This window comes from Haliotis cracherodii, unplaced genomic scaffold (assembly GCF_022045235.1).
Source record: "Haliotis cracherodii isolate W230 unplaced genomic scaffold, xgHalCrac1.p SCAF_1, whole genome shotgun sequence".
Classification (NCBI taxonomy): Eukaryota; Metazoa; Mollusca; class Gastropoda; order Lepetellida; family Haliotidae; genus Haliotis; species Haliotis cracherodii.
In genome coordinates, this window is record NW_027266264.1 from 82449559 (window position 1) to 82462540 (window position 12982).

General features: G+C 38.8%; 1 protein-coding gene across 1 annotated transcript; it reads left to right on the top strand.

The window, feature by feature from the left end:
• Window positions 1–10531: 10531 nt before the first annotated feature.
• LOC139458051 (glycine-rich protein 3-like) lies at window positions 10532–12012 on the top strand. Its single transcript, XM_071239367.1, has 2 exons — window positions 10532–10850; window positions 12002–12012. The coding sequence occupies exons 1-2, from the start codon at window positions 10532–10534 to the stop codon at window positions 12010–12012; spliced, it is 330 nt and encodes a 109-aa protein (XP_071095468.1).
• Window positions 12013–12982: the final 970 nt, after the last annotated feature.

Below are 12982 nucleotides of genomic sequence, written 5' to 3' on the forward strand. Positions count from 1 at the left end.
AGTTGTTAAGAAATATTTAAAACTAATACTTGAAATACGGATAGTTACATACATATTAGCTAAAAATGTATAATCTGTCACTGCTAAACATAACGATATTTCTTTTGTTTCTGAGTTGATATACTTCATCTTTATAACCTTTTTAAACATGTAAAACACTGAAGCTTACATTTTATTCAAAACAACAAGGAAGGATCAAGAATCGCTCACACACCAGGTACAGAGGCCGTACACAACCTTTTAGGACAGTCTTAACAAAAACAGAGTGGAGTACATGTGTTTAAGATAGATAAAGTTTTATATGACATGCGAACAGATGTCTTTAAACAATTAAATGCATAATATTATGCATAACAATAAAGGTATGGCATATATAACAGCTGTAACAGTAGACAGTATTATAATTACCTTAACTACTAGTTTCTGATAACTGTGAATTATTATTATTATTATTATTTTTTTCAAAATACAGATCAGATCGAAGTGTCCAAAACACATGATAAAGTCAGTGAGCGTGTTATCGTTCAATTATATTCTGATATACCTCAGACAATATACCAATTTTGTATTTGAGTAGTTTTCAACAACACAAGAAAATTCTGAACATGTATTAATCATTCCATAAATGCAAGGCAATACTGGATATTGGAGTCTGTTTGTTACCAAAATGTTTTACATTACATACTATGTCACTGGTACTTTATCGCTATAACACCACGGGCTATATCATCACGAACATATATGTATTTCAACATCTCAACAGACATCGTGAGTTGACAGGTCGTAAGGAGGGGTTTCACTTAAGCGTCGTAAAATTGACTTGTGACAGTTTGTTTTCTTGCATACATGCATCTTGGGTTTATCTTTGGAAACCCAACCTCTTACATTCAAACTTCTCTCAAAAGCAGTTTATTAGATTCATCTTTGCTTTCTAAGAACTACACAGTCGCTCAAAAGAACGTATACACATGAAAAGTTTATTAAAGAAATTATAAATGTTGTCAAAACGTAGCCGAAACACTGCAAACCTAATGTCCAATCCACACCCATTGACACCTGTGTCAAATAAATCACCGACGAATGACTATTTCTTTCATTTTTAGCCACCATCAAACATAGGAAAATGTACTTTAATGAAACGTGAATTTGTAACATGGTCCTGTACTGTTTTGTATGCACTTCATGTATTTGGGTCTACGGTCTTTCATACAATTAACATTTTATCTGAATTGGGAATTGAATTGATAGAAATGAGCAATTTTCCACGTACTCATTTACTCTCACGGCGTGGCAACTGAACATGGGAGGACGGCCCGAAGTGATGCAGGTCTTTGACGTTTACCACTTCGGTGAAACCCACGACCATTGGTATGGTGCTGACAAACCTAGAAACATAATCAGGGCGAACCGGGATACTGACCAACTTCAGAACTTCTGGGACGCCTATAGGATGCAAGTCTGCACGGCGAATAACGGCACCTTAAATAACTAGACCAACCGTGCCCCCTCCACGGAGTTATTTTCTATACAGTGTTGACGCAATAGGTAATTTGATAATGTCATTGATTGGAAAGCGGTACAGATTGTAGATGGACATTACTAGGCCAGTTATAGAAAGACCAATGTGAAATACCTTTGCAAAAAGCAACACGATATTACGTCACACGTTTTTACTGACGTTTCAAATCAATAACATGACGCCATCAGAACAAAAGGTTGACTTCAGTTTAACTGGTTACATTTCTTTGACAAATAAAACTCGACAATGGGTTATGTGGGAAGGTTATGTGCTCAATCACTTGGGGCTGAAATTCCGTGATTTATCGCTGCACATTGACATTCCCTATGTATATTATGATAAAGTTTCCTCGACTATGGTAGGACCAACTGCTGGACTTGCATTATGGACCAATCAAACCATGCAAATATTCGACTCTTCGCGAAACCCTTGAGCTCCTGGGTCGTTGATTAATGCATAACGTTTATGTTAGAACAGGTGGAAACGTTAGTCCTGTGAAGAACTGGATCTAATGGTCAGGCTCGCTAATTTGGTTTGATGCATGACATCGTATCGCAATTGCGTAGATCGATGCTCATGATCTCAACCACTTGATTATCTGGTCTAGATTCGATTATTTACAAACCGCCATAATTGTATAGTAAGTTATTTTCATCTATTGTAATTTTCAAAAGGAAACTGGATACATGGCTAGGTGTGATATAGGGCGTCATCGCGATAACGTTACGTTCGAGACGAAGAGTCGGGATGCAGGAGGCATAAAAGGTCATAACTGAGGTAATCATAAAGAAAAATATAAAAATGAACAATGAAGAAATATATGAATATTCTGAACATGACTTGATTATGAGGGTTCTCTCATCATTTCCCCAGCGTTTTTAATATACTAACGAATACTGGTTATAAGTAATTTTCATTCCAGGTTAGATCATGTAAATTCTAGGTTTGGACCATCCGTTAAAAACGGAAAATTAATTTGGCCTTGCCAAATGTATGTTAATGTGATAATTGAACTATAAAGAATTCATGTCCAGCTATTTATATTTTGCACATTACATTTGCACAGAATTGAACATAAATATTTATTACGTGTTGGCAATCATAAAGTCGTTGCGAGTACAAGATGATAAAAATACCAGTAAAATACATTCTTGAGCATTTAGTGACAAAATGACCAAACAGTGAAACCCTCTTTCCAAACGGTACGGTTCGCAGTGAATGTAGTAACATTTTTCTAGAAGGAGGAACACGGGAATCTGCTATCTGCACATCAATAATGTATAGACGACATACACTGAAGTTTAAAAGTCTACATAAAGCACTGGGTCGTTGATAAAATGCATCATTTAAACTCACTCTATCGACAGACGTTCATTGGTTCGTGTATTGCATTTATCCACGTGAGTCATATTAACCTGGGCTCCTTCTTGCCTCTTGTGCAACATAATCAATGGCAATAACAGTTCACACATCGTTCAGCTTCCATCAAACAATAACAATCTGCTTCTCAAGTGAATCACAAAATATCATAACAATCTGCATTCGACAAGTCAAGAAATAATTTGTATTAAAGATCAAGGCGACGTTAACTTTTCAAGGTGATATTTTTAAATGTGTCTCACCTGAATTAGAACAATTTACTTTTTTCATCTCTCAAATATGAGAAACATATTTCATATCTGCTTGAAACATTTTAGGACCTTTTGAGGTATTTAAGATTGGATTTTACAAGTCACACAAGGGATGACGACCCGCCACGTACCCAGCATCGCTACCATACCATGATTCTGAATCAAAAACAATTGTAACAATACATGTTTCTGATCGCAGTTGTAAATTCACATACGATGACATACGTTTCACCGTTAACCTTGACACTGAGACAACACGGAAGACGATCGGTTGACCAAATAAAGTGTGAAAGACCTGTCGGCAAGGCCATCCTTGATGTCTCCAGTCATCAGCTTAACACTTGGGGGGTAATCTGTGGACATCCCGAGGGGGAACGGTCAATATTCCCATGGATTCTCGGGGGACGAATTGCTTACATTTGGGTTAAAATTGTATCTTTTGACGCATTGGTAAACCAAGTTAAGAGCGATAAACTCTCCTCAAAACAACACTTAACATAAGGCAAAATGTCCGTGTGTATTTTTTTGGAACCCATGGCTACAATTTCCTGGTTTAAGGTCCACATGACATTAAGATGTAAACTTGACCTTCGGAGGGATTCCGTCTCCCACAAGAACGTGAATTTATCTAATTTTCAGAGAAATCTAAAAAAAACCGTACTGTCAGTTTAACGCACGTATGTGCAAAAGGGAAGAATGAATGCGATGTTGTGGGGATAGAATTGTGTTTTTCAGATGTTGGAACATCGCAATGTGAGTAAAAGAAACAATATGTAACAAATCCTTGGTTAAATCTAAAGTCGGGATTCCATAGCGATAGCAATAACAGAAAAGAAGTGAACCGTTGGTGTTTGAGAGAGGTTTTTCTTTTCACGTGAGGACGATCACACGTTTCAATGGGACGTAGATTATATATATTTTAGTAACTAAATTACATAAACTCTGTACTTCATTATTACTTCTGGAAATAATAGTAACAGCCGCAGACCCAGATTACATAAGTTCATATGGTAAGATATAAATTGCAAGTGATTCCATGGCATTTAGTGAGCCATTGAAGTATTTATGTTGTGCGTCTATGTTTCAATAAACCTGAAAATATTAGGCAACAACAATTTGCAGATAACTCTCAACGCTTGTGTCGCATTGTTGCGCTGAACTATGTTATATTACTGTATCGTTGTGTACAGTTGATCAGATAAGCACTCAATGCTTAAAGTTATTATTCATATTCAATGTTATTGTGCGTTCTTGGAGCTTTACACCTGAAATCCGATAAGTACACTTTACGTAAATCCGCGTAATACACATCGTTTTTAACGTTAAGAACCCAGAAACGCAAAATATATTGAAGTCATATTGATAATTAACTTCATCGGGTTTGCACCTAATTGACTTTACAATTTGACACCAGGTGTTGGCGAAAAGAGTACCGCTAGAAACCGCCACTCACGCAGTTGTCATAAGAAACGTTTGTGTAAATGGTGAGGGAACTCCATGTAAAGGTCATAGTGTGGGAGAGCATTGCGCATCATGTTGCCAAGCGACGTGTCAAATTTAGTAAATTTATCTGAATGTCCACTACAACATTTTTAGAATGACATAACCAGACCTTTCATGGTGAGCCCTTGATTAAAGAGATTGCTTGTTAACAAAATGGTTATTTCTTTGAAAAGCGAATGAAGTGTCCATGGTCCTAAAGTACCGAAACAATTGAGAAATGTAGATGTCACAAGTTTGAACAGATGGTAGGGGATAGCCTGTCTTACAGACCCTGATACAAATATATATACAAATACAGCCCATGCAAGTATAGTGTTTGGCGAGTCTAGATCAGGTCTGATAGTGAAGAGAGTCTCTGGGCTCCATTTTATTATATTTTTATCAAGATAATTGAACTAGTGTTTTTTTTCTGTACGATATGTTCATTTCAGAGACTAGATGCTGGTCTAGATAGGGGAAATCGGGAGTCGAAATCAGAGACACGGCCATTATTCTATATACATGATGAGAACAGTCGCAGCTGCACATTACCTTGGCTTGGTTCATAAGGTATCAATACTTCATTGTATCTTAATCAAATTAATGTAACACTGTTGCAATGGCTTTTGAATTCGCTAACACTGATTGTTTCTTGAAGTGGCATTGTCAAACCAAATTGTTTAAAATATTTAAAGGCTTAACAAAAATGTATGGCCGACCATTTTACATTGGCAAAATGAATAATAACAGTAAGAAGACGTCAAAGGATAAAGCTTTACACGTCTTAGTTTACGTTGGGGTCAGGTTAAACAAGAACAGGTGTGAGCCTTGTAGTGCTCGGCACAACATAATTTAGCTCGATGTACTTTAGTAAAGAACAATACCATCTGAGCCCAAATTTACCCCGCTGCGTGCACATACGGGTAATTATTAACATAAGCTAGGCGTCAATATTAGATGATTACCACTGTTTTACGCTAAACCATCGTTTATGATGTTAAAATAGCATAATGAAGGATAGTCCTTATCATGTTGACAATACATTCTGAAAACTTATCCTCTACATTAAAGTGGCTACAGTTAATACAATTTGATGTTTTAAAATTATTTAAGTGCAAAGGTTAAAACGTCAATTAGAAACAAGGATTTGTTTAAATCGGAACTTGGTGTTCTTGGATGATATCATTCTAACAGACGTTGCTCCATTTTGGCATACATGGTGGTATAATTGGTTGATAGTACACTCCTAAACCCTGTAGAGGTTTATAAAGTGCACATGCTTACCCATTGTTGACACTCCAGGAATAGCGGCGTTGACTTTGTGCTTGCCAACTCCATCCCCCATGTCTGCCTCGGTTCACGACGTTTACATCTACTGTTGCACCGTACTCAGATTAGGAGCCACCATCACCGACAAGTAATGTTGTGCGGCTTGTAGACATTTTCTGACCTACTGTACTAACACGTACACTTGTACAGATTTATATTATATATATTTCATTCACAAGGAAAATTATTTGGCACACGTTTTCACAAGTTTGGTTGCCCTCTCCCAAAATAGTTACATGATTAGTGTTATATAATCTCACAGTATATACAGAGAGAGGCAGCAGAAAACAGTTTAATATATATTTACATCTGTTAGTGAGGTCGGTATACTTATGGACAGAGTGAAGCAACTGAACAGTTTCGTTGTAGCTGAGATGATAGCTCCCATATAACAATGATAACATATCAGGACTAGCTTGCTTTTACAAATTTCAATTATGCTATTAAACATTATGTCTTGATAAAATGGACACGCTATTAGGCAGTGATTAACGTTTTCACAAGGGGAACTTCAGAGACAGGGCGGTCTATTAAATCAATTCTTAATAAGTTATAATTATCCTGAGAGCATGAGTAGTGTAAGTTTGTAATCAATATATTGTAATTCCTTAAAAAACAGATAAAATACGAAGGCGCACATTTAGTTTGTATTTTGATTTTGCTGTTAAAAGAGCTTAGAGTACTGGACTTTCTAATTGATGGGGGCAATTCATTCCATAATGTTATAGAATGAATACAATGACTGATTGAATAATTGTGTTCCACTGAGTAGTATTGATATATTTCGTACATTACATTTGTACTCAGACCGTGTGTCAATAGTATTTGGTAAATGTTCCCCTTTGGTAAGAAGGGGTGACACAGTTGTTAATTATATAAAACAAGCAAAGCTTGCGATACCTTCTTCTTTCTGCAAAGTTACTTGTACAGGCGTACAATCGAGTGCACACTGATCCATTGGCCAGGGTAATTATGCAGCGCTTTGAGCACTCATGAATCCTACATCCTGCAGGGCATGAATTTGGCGCATTATAAATATGCACGTTATTAAAATAGATTGTACTTTATTTACATATAATCTAATATTATATATGTCATTACAGGAATAGGTAACGCAGTATTCCTTCATGTGTTATTAACATGTGTGAATGTGGTTTTGCAACATTATTTCAGCTGTATGACGGTTAGCATTAGGTGTGCGATGTGAGTTTAGACCGCGAGTGACTCCTGTAATGGCTTGACATACTGCGCCCATGTGGGGTGTCGTTATGAATAGTTAACACAGAGGTAATACTAAATCGTGTTGAACATCACAATTTCTGCAATAAGCTTGTTCACAAAGACACTTTCATTACACGTGTCAATGTATCTGGTGTCTGGCACGGTTGAAGCGCCGTACGGACCAGACTTTACCATGGAAATATGGCAGAATGGACACCATTTATGTCAAAAGTATGTATTTGATACACACATATCAGAATTGCCCCTCACTTTTTTAAAAGTGTCATCCGTTAAACACTGGGAAGTAATCCACTGCACACAAGAATACCGTCCATCGACTGCCGGTTTGGGTCTTTTATTGACCATGACATGACCACGCACTTGACCATGCCCGGTCTGACAACATTCACCACTGAGTTCAACTCACATGGCTGCCAACTAGAGTACACGGTGCTGTTTAATGTTGTAGCGACCTATGTAGGCCTTGGACGCGAACATTTCTCTACAATGCCAATAGATAAATACGTCACTTTCTTGTTGATTTATGAACTCTTATATCCAGTTGGTACCACCTGCTTCAACATACATACAGTTTGGTGTATGAAGGAAATAGACAAGAGCATTAAAATGAAGGATTTGTCCTCGCGGAAACGTGTGGAAGTAGTGTGGTTTTACGCCACTTTTAGACTCGTTTCAGGCGGGGCAACAACAATACATTGCTTCGGAAAGAGTGTCCATGAGGGGAATCGAACACAGGCCTTCTGCGTAATTAATCGATTAATTAATTATTGTGTTCACTTTAACAACAAAACTACCCCAAAATCCTCGTGGCTTCATCCTTCTATTCTCCTGGAGACCAAGAACGGTGACCCCGAAACTTCACACAGCCATTTGATAATCCGAGTCGCAGTCGTCACATGCGCAGTGAAATGAGCGAATGAAGGTTACACCACAGCTATAGCAAGGCGGTCTGCAAAACAGATGGACAGTATAAACAACGATCCACCTGGTACACGATTCCATTACACAATTCAAAGACTGTCATCTTATCAAATATTGTAACTACCGCTTCCGATATTGGTCTGTTTTTGCAATAAGCTTACTGGTGATCTAATAAGTCCCGGAATCAACACTCGGAGACATGTCTGGGGTATTGGGAACACATTCTGGACAGATACAGAATGGGGTGATGAATAATGTCAACCCCATTAACATGGCCGCTTGTCTCGTTCATCGTCGCGGAATGAAATACTTCACCTAACAACTAACATTAATATGAAACCGCCTGGATGAAAAAAATCCTTTTCAAATTCATTTAAACCGTTGAGTGATAACACATTCTGAGAAATGATGCTACTTCTTTTAGAAAAAAATGCCATGATAGATGATGACACTCAGCACCAATGAAGCATGTCGGTGATGACCAATCCTTTTTTAGTGTAGTATTGCCGCCAGCGATCACGTACATCCTGCCGATGCTGTGCTGTGTCATGCAGCACGTGTTTGGTTGCACCCCGGGGTGGGGAGGGGGAGCAGGAAGTGGGGCGCCCCCGAGTGTAGTAATAGGTATAAATACGTCCAACCCACCCGGCTCTTCCTTCCCGCATCCTCACCCTGCGACATCCAACTTGTCGATATTACAGTAAGTATTGCATATGCTGTGTGGCTCGATAAATATCAATATGTGTTTTTGATGTCGTCGACTCCCATGATTTATACGCTACGCCAGTGAAGCAATCTGTGTCATTTACAATTTGCTAGATGCAACAAATACATTTTAATATTATTAGTTTATGTTATATGAACTGAGGATAAAAAGAAACTGATTTAATCATATGCTTGATTTTCCATTGAAAATATCTGAAGTTAGCGATATTATATCCAAAAGGTGACCCGTACTGGCGCTTAGTCAGAACTAAAAAATAGAATCGTTTTATTTAAAAAAATATAAGTTGATTTAAAACTTTTAAAAATCAAAAACAAAATTCGTATAATACACAACTGGTGATGGGTATATTAGATATTTTATCTTTCCAGATCAATAAACTTGCTTTTTTCGGCAATAATTTAGAACATTTCAAACGTGGTCATGCGGTTGCAAATTCCTGTCTTTCCCCTGTTTTCATTGAACCAGTTTATTGTTACACAAAATTACCCAGCCATAGATTACATTTTAACAACTGTTGCAGGAATGAGTGATGGTTAAATAGACAAAGTCATATCAACAACATTTCTTCCAAATTTTAATATTACATAAAGGACAAACTCAGTATACTTCTTTTGCCCCTCAGTTTATATCATATTCATGTGGTGTGTGATGTATGGGGTGTGTATGTGTGTGTGATGTATGGGGTGTGTATGTGTGTGTGATTTATGGGGTGTGTATGTGTGTGTGATGTATGCGGTGTGTGTGTGTGTGTGGTGTATATGTGTGTGTGTGATGTATGAGGTGTGTATGTGTGTGTGATTTATGGGGTGTGTATGTGTGTGTGATGTATGCGGTGTGTATGTGTGTGTGATTTATGGGATGTGTATGTGTGTGTGATGTATGCGGTGTGTGTGTGGTGTGTATATGTGTGTGTGATGTATGCGGTGTGTATATTTGTGTGTGATGTATGCGGTGTGTATATGTGTGTGTGTGTGTGTGGTGTGTATATGTGTGTGTGTGATGTATGGGGTGTGTATGTGTGTGTGATTTATGGGGTGTGTTTGTGTGTGTGATGTATGCGGTGTGTGTGTGGTGTGTATATGTGTGTGTGATGTATGCGGTGTGTATATGTGTGTGTGATGTATGGGGTGTGTATGTGTGTGTGATGTATGCGGTGTGTGAGTGTGGTGTGAGTGTATGTTTATGTGTATGTGTGTGTAGTGTATGCGGTGTGCGTGGTGAGTCTGTATGTTTATGTGTTTATTAGTGTGGTGTATGTGGCGTGTGTGTATGTTTATGTGTATGTGTGTGGTGTGTATTCTTGCATGCAATGCTTCAAGGCAATAATAAATTCTAAAAGGAGTAGCCGAAAAAAGAAATGTTTTCTTCAGAACATCCAGCATATCTTGCGAACAATTATTTATTTTGTAAAGCCTTTGGCAAAATTATCTTCTTTCAATTTCTCGGCCCCTTATCTTAAAGAGCAGGTGAATAGCATCGACAATGCTGTCTTGAGATAATTCGTACTTATTTCTAATGAAACAGTTGATGAAATAATGGATACTTAAGGTTAACCAATTGGATTCGTGAATATTTATCAATGGTATTCCGGAAAATTGCCAAAGATCATACTATCGACAAATATTTTTACTATAAATATTACATACAACAGCGTTTCAATTTGCCACAGATCCACAAAAAATGATGAAGGTTATCGCCCTTGTTTTCTGCCTGGCCGCCGCCGCCATTGCCGAACCGATAAACTACGGATTGTACGGTAAAGGCGTTGGCATCCCTTATTCCGGTCATTACGGATACGGCATGGGTGATCTGTACGGCATGGGTGGTCTGTACGGCATGGGTGGTCTCTACGGAGGTCTGTACGGCGGCAAATATGGCGGTCTGTACGGAGGCAAATACGGCGGTATGTACGGAGGTCTGTACGGAGGCAAATACGGCGGTATGTACGGAGGTCTGTACGGAGGTCTGTACGGAGGAGTGGGACTCGGTCTGGGAAAAGGTGCGTATTCATTTTTATGAATGCAATTTATCATGGAAGTAGCAGAATTTAGAATAAAGTGTCGAATCGCAATAAAAGGCGACTATGCTTGTCGTAAGAGGCGACTAACGTGATCGAGTAGTCAGGCTCGCTGACTTGGTTGATGCATGTCATCGATCCCAATTGTGTGGATCGATGCTCATGATGTCAATCACTGGATTGTCTTGTCCAGACTCGATTATTTACAGACTGCCGTCATACAGCTTGAATATTGCTGATGGCGGCGTTAAACAACAAACCAACCAACCAACCAACCGTCTATGTCAATACCTACACTGTTTATGTCAATACCTACACTGTCTATGTTAATACCATTACTGTCTATATGCAGACCTGCACAACCAATGTTAATACATTCACGACTAATGTGAAATTATACATATTTTTTTCTTGAAGTTGGACGGGCAGAGATGACATTTGAATCTCTTACACTGCTTGTACCAGAAAGTGGTCATTGTCTGTAAACCAGTAGACAAGCAGCCTAGCTTAGTGTATTCTGACTCAATATCTGCACTTTTAAGAGAGGAGTAGGCAGCGAGTTGGGTTTAACGCCTCTCTAAACAGTGTGTCAGTTTTTATCACGGTGTGTCATGTTAGTGTGTGAGGAAAGCTCAAAGGCAGATGCAGGCAGGTCGTGCAGCACTTTGGTAAAACACACAAGCGCGCCAGAAACCTATGATCGTGGGATCCAAGATTCGTCCCGATCATGCTTCTAGATTTGTCAGCACTACACCTGGGCTCAATAGTATCGACAAACGTCTTAGACTTGCATCACGTCGGGTTTTCTTTGGGTTTTCCTCACACATAAGAAACTGAAGTGCACTTCAAAGTTGCGTAAAACCAAACCATTCATTCACTATGTATATAGGTAAATGTGTTATATACATAATTACATCTGAGTTAGAAGGAAAACAAATGGGACTTGAATGAAACTAGTTCCTCTTTAAAAGGCAGTAGATTAAGTAGGTTACTTACGTCTGAGCTGATCGGTTTGATATATAGACGTCAGAAGAAGGATTATTTTAGGACTTAAGCAAAACATGTGTTCTTCAAAATAATATACTTTGACAATTTGAAGTGAACTTTAATATTGTGTCCCATATTTGTTACAGGTTACTACTGAGAGATACGTGACCTTCTTCTCTCGACCTTTGCCCATATTTGTATGTACAGCCATCTTTATATGTCCTGACAAATAAAAATGTATTGATTAGAACTCCATGTACGTTGTCAATGGTTTGCTTTCATACTGGACCATGTCTGTGGTCCAGTGGATAGAGCGTCTTCTCGGAGAGCGGAGGGTCGGTGGTTCGATTCCCGGCCGCGTCATACCAAACCACCATAACTCTACCTGGCGCTCGGCATTCAAGGGAGATAGGGACTGGTCGTCTCGGAGTATACTGTGTCTGAGTTTGGAATTCATGTTAAATTGCGGCATCGGAACTCAGAGAGCTGTACGGTATTAGTCAGGACGCACGCACGCACATACACTAATTTACGAGAAAACACGTGGCCACTATATCAGTACTGGTCGTGTTTTGAATGAACCTTCAGTATATGAATGACTTTGGTTTTAGACCTTTACAGAACATTTCAGTGTGTCAGCTTGATGTGGGAGGAAGGACCGAAGTGACACAGGACGTTTACCACCTTATTGACACCCACGAGCACGGTTTGGTGTTGACAAACCTAGAAAGATAATGGGGGCGAAGCGGGATTCGAACCCACAAACATAGGTTTCAAGCACGCCCAAAGGTCGCAGCTCTGCACAACGAATAGCAGTGCCTTAAACATTCAAATCATACTTTTTGGCTTTTGTAGGGTCAACTCATGCTGCGTCATGCATGCAACACATTTGACCACTAGTTGAAGTCTTTTTACACCGAGCTCAATTTAGCTGCCTTTGAATCATTGACTCTAGGTCAGACCAATAGGTGGTCGATAACACGAACACAGGGTATTATGACATTATCATGTAAATAAAGGTTGAGGTCACCACATAGGTGGCCACTGGAACCTATATTGTCACGGCGTTGGACCACGCTTTACCATGTGTGGAATCGAACCAAGATATCTATTGTGACGAGTCAACA